This window comes from Trachemys scripta, chromosome 14 (assembly GCF_013100865.1).
Source record: "Trachemys scripta elegans isolate TJP31775 chromosome 14, CAS_Tse_1.0, whole genome shotgun sequence".
Classification (NCBI taxonomy): Eukaryota; Metazoa; Chordata; order Testudines; family Emydidae; genus Trachemys; species Trachemys scripta.
In genome coordinates, this window is record NC_048311.1 from 39250094 (window position 1) to 39266831 (window position 16738).

At 52.0% G+C, this 16738-nt stretch overlaps 3 protein-coding genes across 3 annotated transcripts in view; 2 read left to right on the forward strand and 1 right to left on the reverse strand.

The window, feature by feature from the left end:
* The window catches only part of LOC117886897 (zinc finger protein 850-like), a 362115-nt gene that overhangs the window by 120034 nt on the left and 225343 nt on the right, over positions 1 to 16738 (forward strand). The window lies entirely within an intron of this gene.
* LOC117887100 (zinc finger protein 208-like) overlaps positions 1 to 16738 on the forward strand; it is an 882934-nt gene that overhangs the window by 52321 nt on the left and 813875 nt on the right. The gene's annotated exons all lie outside the window — the stretch shown is intronic.
* Positions 14293 to 16738, reverse strand: part of LOC117887465 (zinc finger protein 585A-like) — a 36693-nt gene continuing 34247 nt past the window's right edge. Inside the window, exon 10 of the mRNA XM_034790112.1 lies at positions 14293 to 16730. Within this exon, the coding sequence (XP_034646003.1) occupies positions 14938 to 16730 (1793 nt within the window). The 3' untranslated portion in view covers positions 14293 to 14937. The remainder of the gene's footprint in view (positions 16731 to 16738) is intronic.

Genomic DNA, 16738 nt, shown 5'->3' on the forward strand with positions numbered 1-16738 from the left:
GTTCCAGTGGAACTGATGCCTAGTTTGGATCTAAGCATCAGAACCCTGACTAGAGGGAGAGTAGGGATTTTTGTAGAGAAAATACAATGGTTCAAGGGAGAACACTAGATCTGTTTATAGGTAAGCTGATGACTCAAGGGTTTTCTTTAGACTAGATAATAGGAACTGATCACTCCTGGCTATGGGGGGTGTTTTCTTTCAGGGAGCTCACAATGCAACTAGGCTGCTTCAGTATTTGGATATCAATTAAGGATTCATTACTAGAATTGGTCTGATAACTGCTGAGCTGAGTCTGTGCAGATATAGGCCTTGGCTACACTTGCGGATTCACAGCGCTGCCGCGGCAGCGCGGTGAATCGAGAGTGTAGTCGCACCGCCAGCTCTGCGAGAGCTCTCTCGCAGCGCTGCAAGTACTCCACCTCTCCGAGGGGAATAGCTTGCAGTGCTGCGAGTGAGCGTGCAGCGCTGCATGTGCTGATTACACTGGCGCTTTAAAGCTCTGCACTCACTGCGCTCGGGGGGGTGTTTTTTCACGCCCCTGAGCGCAGCAAGTGCAGCGCTGTGAATTGCCAGTGTAGCCAAGGCCATAGGTTCATTAGCATCTGGAGCAGAGATTCCCAGGATGCAGTGCTTCTCTGCTTTTTCTGGTCCCAGAATTCAGTGTGGTTCTCTGTTCTCCATTCTGTATGTAAATTGAGATGTCTTCCTGTCCCATCTTTCATGCAGATGAGGCTAGGGGAGTTGTCTCTGCTCTCCATTCTGTATGCTAATAGAGATGTCTTAATCTTGTCACCCTTGTCAGGAGGGGTCTAGGTGTGTCTCCCAATGCTCTTCACTACTGTCTGCAAGTTTTTTCCTCTGATGGGTTTTGGTTTAAGCAGAGGCTGGGGGGGGGGAGTGTCTTTCATGAATCAGGCTGGATACTGCACCCTGGTTCCCCAAGAACAGAGAGGTGTCTGGTATCACCCCACATCCCAGTCCCGCGAAACAACTGTTTCGCGGTGCAAGCACTGGGAGCTAGGGGGAAAAAACGGGCACGCAGCGCACTCCGGGGAGGAGGCCGAAGCGGAGCGGAGGTGAGCTGGGCTGGGAGGTGGGGAGCTGCCAGTGGGTGCAGAGCACCCACCAATTTTTCCCCATGGGTGCTCCATCCCCTGAGCACCCACGCAGTCACCGCCTATGGACCCAGTCACAAAAGGAAACTCCCCGAAAGCAGGGAATCCAAAGATCTCAGGTTTGAGGGATGCAGTGTGGGGTGAGTGGACAGAGACAGTCGCTATCGTCCCCACACAGGACACTGCAGTAGATGGGGAGGGGGTGACCGGCAGGGCTCTAGGGCTCCTCATTTCCCTCTGGCCTCAGTGATGGGGGTCGGCCTGGTTCCAAAGCTGCCCAGGTCTTTTGACATCCCCTGCTCCCTTCTCGCCTGAGCCCAACCTCGGCATCGCAGCAATTAAGGAGCCACTGTCCCCTCCCCCTATCATTTTTGAGGTGTCATTCGTGGCCCTTTCGATTTCAGGTCCAGCTTTACACGACGCAGGCCAAGTCTAGTCGCGCTCTGGCTCTGATGCCGCGAGTTCCCAGTTCTCAGCCTCAGGCGTCTGGCTCCGAAGAGCAAACCCTGCCATTTCCCAGCTCTGTTCTCCTCGCCTCCCACCTTCTCCTCCTCCTGACGCTGAGGCTTGGTCTGCGCTCGCAACCTATGTCAGTTGTGAAACTCCACCCACAGCAAGGGACGCAGCTGTACCAACCTAACTTCTGGTACAGACAGAACTATGGCAACAGGAGGGCTTCTCCCGTCGACGTAGCCCGTGCCTCTTGGGGAGGTGGATTACCTACACCGGTGGGAGAACCCTTCTCATTGGTCTATGTAGTGTCCCCTTCGAAGCGCTATAGTGGCATCAGTGCAGCTGGGCCACAGGCTGGGGGGAGGGCACCCCAGCCCCAAATTTTGGTGGAGCTCGGCCCCTGGCTCTGAATATGGCTGGTGCCCGAGCAACACGTGGATACGGAACTCGCCACCTATGTCCCCCTAGAATTTCATGCAGCTGATGAAAGTAGCCGCATGTATGGGGCTCTGACCTGGAGCGACCATTTGCCTCCTTTGTTTTTTAGGAGATCCTTAATTTTCACGCGGCACTGCTGTGTGTCCCTGGTGTAGCCGCTGTCCACCATTCCCTGTGCGATTTGGCATACATATCAGCAATTCGTCTTTTTGAATGGAGTTCTGCCTGCACAGATTCTTCTCCCCTTACATTAATCAGATCCATTATCTCCCATTCAGTCCATGATGGAGCTCTTTTGCAATTCTAGGACTGAATGGTCACCTGTGCTGCTGAGCTCGCCACGCTGACAAAACAGGAAATGAAATCAAAAGTTCACAGGACTTTTCCTGTGTACCTGGCTAGTGCATCTGAGTTGCAAGTGCTGTCCAGAGCGGTCACAATGGAGGACTCTGGGATAGCTCCTGGAGGCCAATACCATCAAATTGCGTCTACACTACCACAAATTTGACCCAGCAAGGTCAATTTTAGCGCTAATCCCCTTGCTGGGAAGGAGTACAGAAGTCGATCTTAAGAACCCTTCAAGGGTATGTCTACACTACGAAATTAGATCGAATTTATAGAAGCCGGTTCTATAGAAATCGTTTTTATACAGTCAATTGTGTGTGTCCCCACACAAAATGCACTAAGTGCATTAAGTCAGCAGACCGCGTCCACAGTAGCGAGGCTACCGACGCTAACGTCGACTTCCGGTGCGTTGCATTGTGGGTAGCTAGCCCACAGTTCCCGCAGTCTCCGCCGCCCATTGGAATACTGGGTTGAGATCCCAGTGACTGATGATGCAAAAACAGTGTCGCGGGGGGTTCTGGGTACATGTCTTCAGGCCCCCCCCCCCGCCATCAGAGCAATGGCAGACAATCAATTCCTGTCTTTTTACCTGGGTTACCTGGATTACCTGTGCAGACGACGTACCACGGCAAGCATGGAGCCCGCTCAGCTCAGCTCACCGTCACCATATGTCATCTGGGTGCCGGCAGACGTGGTACTGCATTGCTACACAGCAGCAGCTAATTGCCTTTTGGCAGTAGAGAGTGCAGTATGACTGGTAGCTATCATCGAGTATCTGGGTGCTGGCAGACGTGGGGCTCCATTGCTATACAGCAGCAGCTCCTTGCCTTTTGGCAGCTGATGGTGTATTATGACTGATATCCATCGTCGTCATACTCCTCAGTGAGTTCGGTCCGAAGTGCCTGGGCAGACATGTTTTGTCTCCTTGAGACTAAGTCCTGCCGGCAGTCCTATTGCACCGTCCTGACGATCATGGTTGACAGTCGTAGTACAGCATCTTCTGCCAAGCACCCAGAAGTTGCCGACGACTTTCAGTTCCAGGACCAGGGTGATAAACATATTCTGGCTGTTGGATATTCCAATACTTAGCCCTAGTCTTCACTATGGGATTAGGTCAAATTTAGCAGGGTTAGGTCGATTTAATGCTCCATCCGTCCTCATGACGAACCTTGTTTTGTCAACTTAGCCCTGGTCTACACTACGAATTTATGTAGAATTTAGCAGCATTAAATCGAATTAAGCCTGGACATGTCCACATGATGAAGCCCTTTTTTTCGACTTAAAAGGCCCTCTAAACCGGTTTATTTACTCCACCTCTGATGAGGGGAGTAGCACCGAAATCGATATTGCCATTTCTAATTAGGGTTAGTGTGGACGGAATTTGACAGTATTGGCCTTCGGGAGCTATCCCAGAGTGCTTCATTGTGACCTCTCTGGACAGCACTCTCAACTCGGATGCACTGACCAGGTAGACAGGAAAAGCCCCGCAAACTTTTGAATTTCATTTCCTGTTTGCCCAGTGTGGAGAGCACAGGTGACCACGCAGAGCTCATCAGCACAGGTAATCATGATGGAATCCCAGGATCGCAAAAGAGCTCCAGCATGGACAGAACAGGAGGTTCAGGATCTGCTCACCCTATGGGGAGATGAATCAGTGCTAGCTGAACTCGGTTGCAGTAAACGAAATGGCAAAATATTAAAAAAAGTCTCAAAGGCCATGAAGGACAGAGGCCATAACAGGGACGCACAGCAATGCCACGTGAAAATTAAGGAGCTAAGGCAAGACTACCACAAAGCCAGAGAGGCAAACGGAAGGTCCGGGTAAGAGCCGCAGACATGCCGCTTCTACGCAGAGCTGCATGCCATGCTAGGGGGTGCAGCCACCACTACCCGAACCCTGTGCTTTGACTCCATCAATGGAGAATCACACAACAGGGAAGCGGGTTTGGGGGCGAGGAAGATAGCTCCCAGCAAGGAAGCGGAGAGACCGGTTTCCCCAACAGCCAGGATATGTTTATCACCCTGGACCTGGAACCAGTAACCCCTGAATTAACCCAAGGCGTGCTCCCATGGTTTAAAAGCAAGCGTGCTTAATGATTAATGATTAATTTGTAGGACACTTTACCACACCAGGCCAGTAGCACATAGTCTGGAATCATTGCATAACAAAGCATGGCAGCGTATGGTCCCAGTGTTTGCTGGCATGCAGACAGCATCCATTCCTTATCGCTCTTTGTTATCCTCAGAAAAGTGGTATCATTCATGGTCACCTGGTTGAAATGGGGTGATTTTAGTAAGGGGACATTCGGAGGTGCCCATTCCTGCTCGGCTGCACAGAAATATTCCCCGCTGTTAGCCACACGGTGGGGGGAGGTGGTGGAAGGGTGAAGTGATCATCCCAGAGAATTGGGTGTGGGGGGGAGGGGGCTTAGTTGGGTTTGTGCTGCACATTAACCCGGAAACCGCAGCCCCTTCTTTTTACATTGCAAACCCATTTTAAATGGCCAACCCAAAGGGTGCTTGGTATGGGAAATGAGGGCACTGCTGTTTGAAACCATTCCCACATGTTATGAAGGTTAAAAAAACCAAAACACTGTGGCTTACCATGGCTGCCTGCAAGCCGAATTCTGTTGCCTGGCACTGCGTGAGTGATCTCTCACACCAAACCGGCAGGCCCTCAATATAAGAGGAAAAATGCGACCTTGTAACGAAAGCACATTGCTGTGTAATGTGAACAGCAAAATTTAACGTGAAAGAGTGTACCCATTGTTCTCTAAAATGTGTCTTTTTAACCACCTCTCCCTTTTCCTCCACCAGCTGCAAATGTATCTCCTTCACAGAAGCTAGTGAAGATTAGAAGGAGAAAGCGGCGGACTCGGGATGAGATGTTCTCGGAGCTCCAGATGTCCTCCCACGCTAACAGAGTACAGCAGAATGCGTGGAGGCAGTCAATGTCAGAGTGCAAAAAAGCACAATATGAACGAGAGGAGAGGTGGCGCGCTGAATCGCGGGCTGAAGAGAGCAAGTGGCGGGCTGAAGAGGATAGGTGGCATCAGATTGCTGATAGAAGGCAAGAGTCGATGTTCTGGCTGCTGGAGCATCAAACTGATATGCTCCAGCGTATGGTGGAGCTGCAAGAAAGGCAGCAGGAGCACAGATCACCGCTACAGCCCCTGTGTAACCAACAGCCCTCCTCTCCAAGTTCCATAGCCTCCTCACCCAGACGCCCTAGAACGCGGTGGGGGGGCCTCCAGCCACCCAGTCACTCCACCCCAGATGATTACCCAAGCATCAGAAGGCTGGCCTTCAATAAGTGATAAAGTTTTAAATTGCAGTGTGTCCTTGTCCTTCCCTCCTCCCCCACCCCACCGGGTGCTTCCCTCCTCCCCCACCCCTCCTGGACTACCTTGGCAGTTATCCCCCTAGTTGTGTGATGACTTAATAAAGAATGCATGAATGTGAAGTAACAATGACTTTATTGCCTCTGCAAGCGGTGCTCGAAGGGGGGAGGGGAGGGTTGTTAGCTTACAGGGAAGTAGAGTGAAACGGGTGGCGGGGGGGGTTCATCAAGGAGAAACAAATGGAAGTTTCACACAGTAGCCTGGCCAGTAACAAAACTGGTTTTCAAAGCTTCTCTGATGCGCACCACACCCTGCTGTACTCTTCTAACCGCCCTGGTGTCTGGCTGCACGTAATCAGTGGCCAGGTGATTTGCCTCAACCTCCCACCCCGCCATAAGTGTCTCCCCCTTACTCTCAAAGATATTGTGGTGCGCACAGGAAGCAGCAATAACAACTGGAATATTGGTTTTGCTGAGGTCTGAGTCAGTAAGCTGCGCCAGCGCGCTTTTAAACATCCAAATACTCATTCTACCACCATTGTGCACTTGCTCAGCCTATAATTGAACAGGTCCTGACTACTGTCCAGGCTGCCTGTGTACGGCTTCATGAGCCATGACATTAAGGGGTAGGCTGGGTTCCCAAGGATAACTATAGGCATTTCAACATCCCCAACGGTTATTTTCTGGTCCGGGAAGAAAGTCCCTTCCTCCAGCTTTTGAAACAGACCAGAGTTCCTGAATACACGTGCATCATGTACCTTTCCCGGCCGCTCCACGTTGATGTTAGTGAATCGTCCCTTGTGATCCTCCATGGCTTGCCACACCTGGAAAAGTACCCCTTGCAGTTTATGTACTCGGTGGCTTGGTGCTCCGGTGCCAAGATAGGTATATGGGTTCCGTCTATCACCCCACCACAGTTTGGGAAGCCCATTGCAGCAAAGCCATCCACTATGACCTGCACGTTTCCCAGTGTCACTACCCTTGATATCAGCAGGTTTATGATTGCATTGGCTACTTGGATCACAGCAGCCACCACAGTAGATTTGCTCACTCCAAATTGATTCCCGACTGACCGGTAGCTGTCTGGCGTTGCAAGCTTCCACAGGGCTATCGCCACTCGCTTCTCAACTGTGAGCGCTGCTCTCATCCTGGTATTATAGTGGTTCAGGGCAAGGGAAAGCAAGTCACAAAGTTCCATGGAAGTGCCCTTACGCATGTGAAAGTTTCGCAGCCACTGGGAATCGTCCCACACCTGCAACACTTTGCGGTTCCACCAGTCTGTGCTTGTTTCCCGAGCCCAGAATCGGCGTTCCACAACATCAACCTGGCCCAGTAACACCATGATTTACACATTGCTGGGGAGGTCTATGTCCATGTCAATTTCTTCATCATTCTCGTTGCCGCGCTGCAATCGCCTTTTCACCTGGTTTTGCTTTGGCATGTTCTGGCTCTGCATATACTACAAGACAATGCACGTGGTGTTCATAGTGCTCATAATTGCCACGGTGATCTGAGCGGGCTCCATGATCCCAGTGCTATGGTGTCTGGGCTTGAAAAAAGGCGCAAAACTATTGTCTGATGGAGGGAAGGAGGAAGGGAGGGGCAAGTGAGGACGTGGCTTACAGGTAATTAAAATCAACAAGGGTGGCTGTGCATCAGGAAGAAACAATAACAACTGTCACACAGAATGCCCCCCCCCCCAGATTGAACTCAAAACCCTGGGTTTAGGAGGCCCTGGATTTCATGGAGGGAGGGGGAAGCAAATGAATACAGAACAAATCTGGTCCATTTACTGTTTGCATCCACTCCATCTATCTTTTACATCTTAAGCTGGCAGCAGATGGTGCAGCATGACTGATAGCCGTCGGCATCTTCTGGGTGCTTGGCAGAAGATGATGTACTACGACTGGCAGCCATGATCGTCAAGACGGTGCAATAGGACTGCCGGCAGGACTGAGTCTCCAGGAGACAAAGCATGTCTGCCCAGGCACCTCTGACCGAACTCACTGAGGAGTATGACGACGATGAATATCAGTTGTAATACACCATCAGCTGCCAAAAGGCAAGGAGCTGCTGCTGTATAGCAATGCAGCCTCACGTCTCCCAGCACCCAAATAGCCGATGACGGCTACCAGTCATACTGCACCGTCTACCGCCAAAAGGCAATTAGCTGCTGCTGTGCAGCAATGCAGTACCACGTCTGCCAGCACCCAGATGACATATGGTGATGGTGAGCTGAGCTGAGCAGGCTCCACGCTGCCGTGGTAAGTCGTCTTCACAGGTAATCCAGGTAAAAAGGCGCAAATTGATAGTCTGCTGTTGCTCTGACGGAGGGGGAGGTGCCTGACCACATGTACCCGAACCCCCCGCGACACTGTTTTTCCATCATCAGGCACTGGGATCTCAACCCAGAATTCCAATGCGAGGCAGAGACTGCGGGAACTGTGGGATAGCTACCCACAGTGCAATCCGCCAGAAGTCGACGCAAGACTCGGTAGTCTCGGTACTGTGGATGTGGTCCGCCGACTTAATGCACTTAGAGCATTTTATGTAGGGACACACACAATCGACTGTATGAAAATGATTTCTATAAAACCGCCTTCTATAAATTCGACCTAATTTCATAGTGTAGACATACCCTAAACAATTACTGGCCAGTTAGCATTTAGCTGGTGTGCAGGTGCCATTGTCTCTGTGGAGCTCGTCTGTGGCCGTTTTCCTGCTTTACAGCATCTAACAAACACACAGCAAACTCTCAGAGCTCCATGGACAGTGCTGATAGACATATATTAATGGGACATTAATATTCAGCAGACGCTGACTTTTCCTATGATACCTCACAAAACATACTTTGGAAAAAATTTATCATTTTGTAAACGTGGTTGTCACGGAGTATTGGGGGACTCAGGGCCCTGCACCCCCGGCTTCCTGTGATTCACCATGACTCTCAGCCAGCCAGTAAAGCAGAAGGTTTATTTAGATGACAGGGACACAGTCCAAGACAGGTCTTGCAGGCACAGACAACAGGGCCCCCCTCAGTTAGGTCCAGCTTGGGGTCCCAGGGCATCCCAGCCCACCCCCCTTTGGGGGGTCAGAGCCATTTCTGCCTCCCAGCCATCTCTCCAGCCCGCTTCCAGCACTCTGCCTTCAGCGACCCCTCCCACAGCCTTTGTTCAGTTTCCCGGGCCAAGGTGTCACCTGGCCTCCAACCCCTTCCTGGGTTCTCATGTTACACGCTCAGGTATTCCCTCTGGGCAGTCTACCATCCCCCAATGCAGACTATCCTAGCCACACTCCCCTGTCAGCATTCACAGACCACAGTAAGAACAGTCCCAGTTCGTCACATCTCCCCCCTTCGAGACCGAACTGAGCGGGGTCACTTTAGCCAGTGACCCGGGGAAGTTCGAACCTACCCCCGTTCCCATGGATGCCCCCGCATCCCTCCCATTCCTTGGTGAGAATTACACCAGGCCCCTCCAGTTTCACGCCCCCCCTTAGGTCGGGGGTGCTTGATGGCACTCGCAGTTCGCATGTGGGGAGGTTTATGCGGCCTGTGCCCTTTTCCCACCCCAATACCCCTGGGGTTCCAACTGGGCTGTGGTCTTCTCCCAGCGCTCCAGTCTGGAGGTCTGTGCTTTGGGCTCTCTTGGTTTAGAGCCGCCCTTTTAACCTTGGCCACCCTCCGGAAAGGATCCTTTATGCTGGGCAAGGGTCCTAAAGCTGTTTTCCCCTTGTCCCGGGCCTTCCTCCTCCTCTGACAGGGGTCACAGGATCCGCAGTACTGTCGGACAGTAACAAAGACCCCAGGCCAGTAAAAGCTCCATAGCAGCTTCTGCTGGGTACACCAGGTTCCCTGGTGCCCTGAGAGAGGAATGTCATGGGCCCGGCACAGCAGCTGGCGGCGATACTTCTGGGGTACCACCAGCTGCCTCCTGATCCCCCCTGACTCCATTGTCCCTGGGGGAGCCCATTCTCGGTACAGGAACCCCTTTTCCCACAGGAACCTTTTCCGGCCACCTTGTCCCATGGTCTGTACCGCATCGAGGTCGGCCAGGTCCCTTATCTTCCGCAAGGAGGGATCTCTCTGCAACTCGGCCTGGAACTCAGCAGCTGGGACAGGGATGGCCACCTGCTCTTTCTCGCCGGCTGGGTCTGAAGCTGCAGCCTCCCTGAGCCGTGTCCCTGGGCGTTCCCTCCCCACCAGGTTAGGGTCCTGCGCCTCAGGCAAGGCACCCCCCCCCCCCAAGGCCAGGGCGCAGTGCCCCTCGCCGGCTCTGACTGCGGGTCACAACCAGTGCCCTTTGGGGGTTGCTTGGCCAGGCCTCCAGGTCCCCCCCCAACAACACCTCAGTGGGCAAATACGGGTGTACCCCCACATCCTTGGGGCCCTCCTTGGCCCCCCACTTCAGGTGCACCCTTGCCACGGGCACTTTGACTGGTGTCCCGCCCACCCCTGTCAGTGTCAGGTAGGTGTTGGGCACCACCTGATCTGGGGCCACCATCTCGGGCCGGGCCAGCGTCACGTCTGTGCCCGTATCCCAGTATCCATTGACCTTCCTCCCATCCACCTCCAGGGGAACAAGGTACTCTCTCCTGAGGGACAGCCCCGCGCCTACCGTATAAACCAAAAACCCTGACTCTGGAGCATCCAGCCCCCCAGAGGAGCTGGCCTGGAGCTCTCCTCCCTCCTTAGCAGGTGGTACTCTGCCATCCCCCCTTCCCTGGGAATGCTGCCTCTCGCCGGGCTGGGTCTCTACCCAGTCAACCCTCTGTGGGTTCGGTCTGCTCAGTCTGTCCCTGAGCCTGGGGCACTGGGCCTGTATGTGGCCTTTCTGGCCACAGTGGTAGCAGCCCATGTCCCATGGGTCCCCTTGAGTGGGTCGGATGGTCCTGACACCGGATGTTCCCTTTTGATGGGGTTTTTCTGTATTTTCCCACGGGGAGGTCCCAGGGTGACCCTCTCTCTGCGTTGTGGTGGGACTGTTCCTTTGGGACTCCTCCCTGTTATCTCCTGACCGGCTCTTTACAAACTCATCGGCCAGCCGGCCTGCATGTCGCAGGTTCTCTGGCTGTCTGTCCACCAACCACAGCCTCAGGTCAGCTGGGCACCACTCATACAGTTGCTCCAGTACCAGCAGTTTGATCAGGTCCTCCTTCGTCTGGGCCCCATCAGCCCACTTGCTGGCGTATCCTTCCATGCGGACGGCTAGTTGCAGATATGAGATCTCAGGGGTTTTATCCTGACTCCGGAACCTTTCCCGGTACATCTCAGGAGTCAGCCCAAACTCACGTAGCAGGGCCTTTTTGAATAGTTCGTAGTCCCCTTTCTCTGCCTCTTCCAGTTGGCGGTACAATGCCACGGCTTTGGGGTCCAGTAAGGGGGTAAGGACCCGGAGTCTGTACGCGGGATCAACCCGGTGCAGCTCACAGGCCGTCTCAAAGGCATCCAGGAAGTCATCCATGTCCTCCCCCTCCTTGCGTGGGGCCAGGATACACTTATCAAAGCTCCGTGCAGTCCTGGGTCCCCCCTCACTCACCGCAGCCGGGGGTTCGCTGCCCTTCAGTCTCGCCAGTTCCAGTTCATGCTGTCTCTGTCTCTCTTCACGCTGTCTCTGTCTCTCATTCTCCTCCCGATCATGCTGCCTCCGTTTCTCTTTCTCCTCCCGTTCATGCTGTCTCTGTTGTTCACGATCCTCCAGCTCTCTCAGTTTTAGCTCTCTCTCCCATTCCAGCCAATTCCGCTCCACGGATGCCGAACGTCGCCGGGAGGATCCTCTGCTGGCCGGCGAGCTTCGCCGGGAGGATCCCCTGCTGGCCGGGGGGATCACGGCGCCCTTGGTATTTGCTGGGCTCCTCCCCACCCTTCCCCTAGGCATAGGAAGGAGGGGTCTCGGGAAGCCCTCAGCAGCCGGCTGACCACTCCCAGCTGGGACAGACACTGGTGCCTGCGCTGCATTTGCCAGGCTGCTTCCCTGAGACACAGGGATCAGTTCATTCGCGCAATCTTCCACCTCCAGCCGGGCAATGAGCTGTTCTTTGGTGAGCCTCCCAATGCGCAGCCCCCTCTGCTTGCACAGCTCCACCAGGTCGCTCTTAAGCCGCTTGGCATACATCTTCCTGCTGGCCACTCACCGGCCTGTGTGCTCACAGCTCCCCACAGTTCCCAGGGGGACCCCTAGTGTGCCAGCCCTTCTCAAGGTCACCACCTCTCTGCCAGGGTCGAGCTGCAGACTCCTCCGCCCCTGGGACCACTCGCTGCGATCCCCCCGGGGGACCCTGTTACTGCAAAAGTCCTTCTCGCTGGTCACAACACTCCCAGGGGTAATAACCGTCTCTCTCTCACTCTTCAGCACACCTGGTCCCCGTCAATCCCCCTTCGTTTTACTGCTCCCCAGTCACTTACTGCAGGAAGCGCCGTCCACGGGGTGCAGTAGATCCCGCCACTGCCACCAGTTGTCATGGAGTATTGGGGGGACTCAGGGCCCTGCACCCCCGGCTTCCTGCGATTCACCATGACTCTCAGCCAGCCAGTAAAGCAGAAGGTTTATTTGGATGACAGGAATACAGTCCAAGACAGGTCTTGCAGGCACAGACAACAGGGCCCCCCTCAGTTAGGTCCAGCTTAGGGTCCCAGGGCATCCCAGCCCACCCCCCTTTGGGGGGGTCAGAGCCATCTCTGCCTCCCAGCCATCTCTCCAGCCCGCTTCCAGCACTCTGCCTTCAGCGACCCCTCCCACAGCCTTTGTTCAGTTTCCCGGGCCAAGGTGTCACCTGGCCTCCAACCCCTTCCTGGGTTCTAATGTTACACGCTCAGGTATTCCCTCCGGGCAGTCTACCATCCCCCAATGCAGACTATCTTAGCCACACTCCCCTGTCAGCATTCACAGACCACAGTAAGAACAGTCCCAGTTCGTCACAGTGGTGCCCATAAGAGTGTAGACCAGTGGTTCTCAGATGTGTTTCATTTCCCTTCCCTTCTTTGTGTCTGTGGTTATATAGGCCCCCACCCTTAAAAGAACATATCTCACCACCCAGCTCTAAAGGCAGAGTAGTCGCTGGTGATGTGCACAGCTCTGAAGGTCTCCAATAGCAGCACAGAAGTTAGGGTGGCCACGTGAAAAGTGATATTCGTCAATATCGCTGTTCACAACAGACTTATCACCCCATTGCCACCCCTACTTCTGTGCTGCTGCTCCACCTGGGTTTGAGAGCCTGAGCATTGATCCACAACTCCCAGCTAGGCCTGTTCCTTCTTCATGAGCCCCAGCCAACTGGGGCTGACAGCCAGTGCTCTTTAAAAAAAACCCAAACAACCCACACTGATCATGCCTCCCTTGACACATTCCTGTGCCTACTTTGGGAGCTCTACCCACACTTGGAGAATTACTAGTGCATAGAGTCACCGTGGGGATTGGTAGCCAAGATGGTAACACCTGCTCCTTTCTGCCTCCGGGATCCCCTGAGAAAATGTCCGAGAAGGAGAGCGGAACAGATCCGATTAACATTAGCCTTTCAAAACACATTTTGATAATTTCAGCTATAAACATTCCCTCCATCCTTCAGCCCCTACCCCGAGCGAATTCAATGAGATTGAGCTGGAATTGGGCAGGTGGCATGGGTGACAGGTATAATCACTGAATTATTAATCCATGAATTAACAGAATACAGGAACACTTTGGATAGCTAAATAGAGACTACTACACTTACCCCTCTTAGAATCATAGAATATCAGGGTTGGAAGAGACCTCAGGAGGTCATCTAGTCCAATCCCCTGCTTAAAGAATGACCAATCCCCAAATAAATCATCCCAGACAGGGCTTTGTCAAGCCTGACCTTAAAAATCTCTAAGAAAGGAGATTCCACCACCTCCCTAGGTAACCCATTACAGTGCATCACCACCCTCCTAGTGAAAAAGTTTTTCCTAATATCCAACCTAAACTTTCCCAACTGCAACTGGAGACCATTACTCCTTGTTCTGTCATCTGGTACCACTGAGAACAGTCTAGGTCCATGCTCTTTGGAACCCCCTTTCAGGTAGTTGAAAGCAGCTACCAAATACCCCATCATTCTTCTCTTCTGTAGTCTAAACAAACCCCGTTCTCTCAGCCTCTCCTCCTAAGTCATGTGCTCCAGCCCCCTAATCATTTTTGTTGCCCTCCACTGGACTTTTTCCAATTTTTCCACATCCTTCTTATAGTGTGGGGCCACAAACTGAACACAATATTACAGATGAGGCCTCACCAATTTTGAATAGAGTGGAATGATTATGTCCCTCGATCTGCTGGCAATGCCCCTACTTGTACAGCCCAAAATGACGTTAGCTTTCTTGGCAACAAGGGGACACTGTTGACTTATATCCACTTCTCATCCACTGTAACCCCAGGTCCTTTTTTGCAGAACAGCTGCTGGGTGCTTCAGTCCCTAGTCTGTAGCAGTGAATGAGATTCTTTCATCCTAAGAGCATGAATCTGCACTTATCCTTGTTGAACCTGTACAGATTTATTTTGGCCCAATCCTCTAATTTGTCTTCGTCCCTCTGTATCCTATCCCTACCCTCCAGCGTATCTATCACTCCTCCCAGTTTAGTGTCATCTGCAAACTTGCTGAGGGTGCAGTCCACCTCATCCTCCAAATCATTAATGAAGATACTGAACAAAACCGGACTCAGGACTGACCCCTGGGGCACTCTGCTTGATACCAGCTGCCAACTAGACATGGAGCCATTCATCACTACCCCTTGAGCCAGTCATCTAGCCAGCATTCCACCCACCTTATAGTCCATTCATCCAGCCTATACTTCTTTAACTTGCTGGCAAGTATATTGTAGGAGATCATATCAAAAGCTTTGCTAAAATTAAGGAATAACACATCCACTACTTTTCCCTCTTCGACAGAGCCAGTTATCTCATCATAGACGGCAATTAGGTTACTCATACGTGACTTGCCCTCTTCTTCCAAGTCTTTAAAAATACACATTTACATTTCAAACTCTAGCTTATCTAAAGTGGACACACTTTTAAAATCTCTCTATAATTTTGACCCTGAATCAATTACATGTAAGTTGCTTAACCCTTCTTTGCCATGTGTCAAAGAAGTCTAGATCCTATGTGGATTCTTCCATGCTTAATGAGGACAGAGCTCCATATGAAACTTTTCCCACAGCCCAACCACTTGTGAGGTCTTTCTCCTGTGTGTAATGCCTGATGATTAACAAGGTCTGACCTTTGTATGAAACTTTTCCCACAGTCAAAGCACTTGTGGGGGTCTCTCTCCTGTGTGGATTGCCTGATGTTGAACAAGGTCTGACCTTTGTATGAAACTTTTCCCACAGTCCAAGCACATATGGGGTCTCTCTCCTGTGTGGAATGCCTGATGTTTAACAAGGTGTGACCTTCTTATAAAACTTTTCCCACAGTCCAAGCACTTGTGGGGTCTTTCTCCTGTGTGGACTGCCTGATGTTGGACAAGGTTTGACATTTGTATGAAACTTTTCCCACAGTCCAAGCACTTATGGGGTCTCGATCCTGTGTGTAATGCCTGATGGCGAACTAGGTGTGACCTCTTTATGAAACATTTCCCACAGTCCAAGCACTTGTGGGGCCTTTCTCCTGTGTGGATTGCCTGATGTTGAGCAAGGTCTGACCTTTCTATGAAACTTTTCTCACAGTCCAAGCACTTGTGGGGTCTTTCTCCTGTGTGGATTGCCTGATGGCGAACTAGGTGTGACCTCTGTACAAAGCTTTTCCCACAGTTCAAGCACTTGTGGGGTCTTTCTCCTGTGTGGATTGCCTGATGTTGAACAAGGTCTGACCTTTGTATGAAACTTTTCCCACAGTTCAAGCACTTGTGGGATCTTTCTCCTGTGTGGATTGCCTGATGTTGAACAAGGTCTGACCTTTGTATGAAACTTTTCCCACAGTCCAAGCACTTATGGGGTCTCACTCCTGTGTGGATTGCCTGATGACGAACTAGGTGTGACCTTCTTATGAAACTTTTCCCACAATCCAAGCACTTGTGGGGTCTCTCTCCTGTGTGGATTGCCTGATGACGAACTAGGTGTGACCTTCTTATGAAACTTTTCCCACAGTCCAAGCATGTGTGGGGTCTCTCTCCTGTGTGGATTGCCTGATGTCTAACATGGTCTGACCTTTGCATGAAACTTTTCCCACAGTCCAAACACTTGTGGGGTGTCGCTCCTGTGTGGATTGTCTGATGTTGAACAAGGTTCGACCTCTCCATGAAACTTTTCCCACAGTCCAAGCACTTATGGGGTCTCGCTCCTGTGTGGGATGCCTGATGTTTAACAAGGTTTGACTTTCTTATGTAACTTTTACCACAGTCCAAGCACTTGTGGGGCCTTTCTCCTGTGTGGATTGCCTGATGTTGAGCAAGGTCTGACCTTTCTATGAAACTTTTCCCACAGTCCAAGCACTTGTGGGGTCTTGATCCTGTGTGTAATGCCTGATGATGAACTAGGTGTGACCTTCTTATGAAACCTTTCCCACAGTCCAAGCACTTGTGGGGTCTCTCTCCTGTGTGGATTGCCTGATGTCTAATTATTTGTGTCTTCGAAATGAAACATTTCCCCCACTCAAGGGATTGACAGGTTTTCTCTCCAGTGTGGCTGCTGCCATGGTTATTAAGATCTGAGAGCTCATTGAAGCTTTTCCCATCGTCCAAGCATTGAAAGGGTTTCTCTCCAGCACAGATTTTCTGATGTGTCACAAGCTGTGATCTCACAGTGAATTCTTTCCCACACTGAGGGTAGTGCCCGGGTGTCTCTTCCTTGGGATTTGTCTGCTGTGCTCTGGGATCCTTGTCTCCTTCCCCGACATTAATAGATTCATCCACTCTCTTCCCTCGGTGGTTTTCCAGAAGCCTCTCTGACCTCTGCCAGTTTCCCCAGGCCTTTTCCTGCTCCAAGCACTGGGAAAAATTCCCTTCAGCTCTTCCCACAAAGGTTCCCTGCAGTTCCACTTCCCCGGGAACTTCCTCATAATGATTCCCTTTCTCATTCTCACTCCCTCGCTCAGCATCTGCTGGGAGA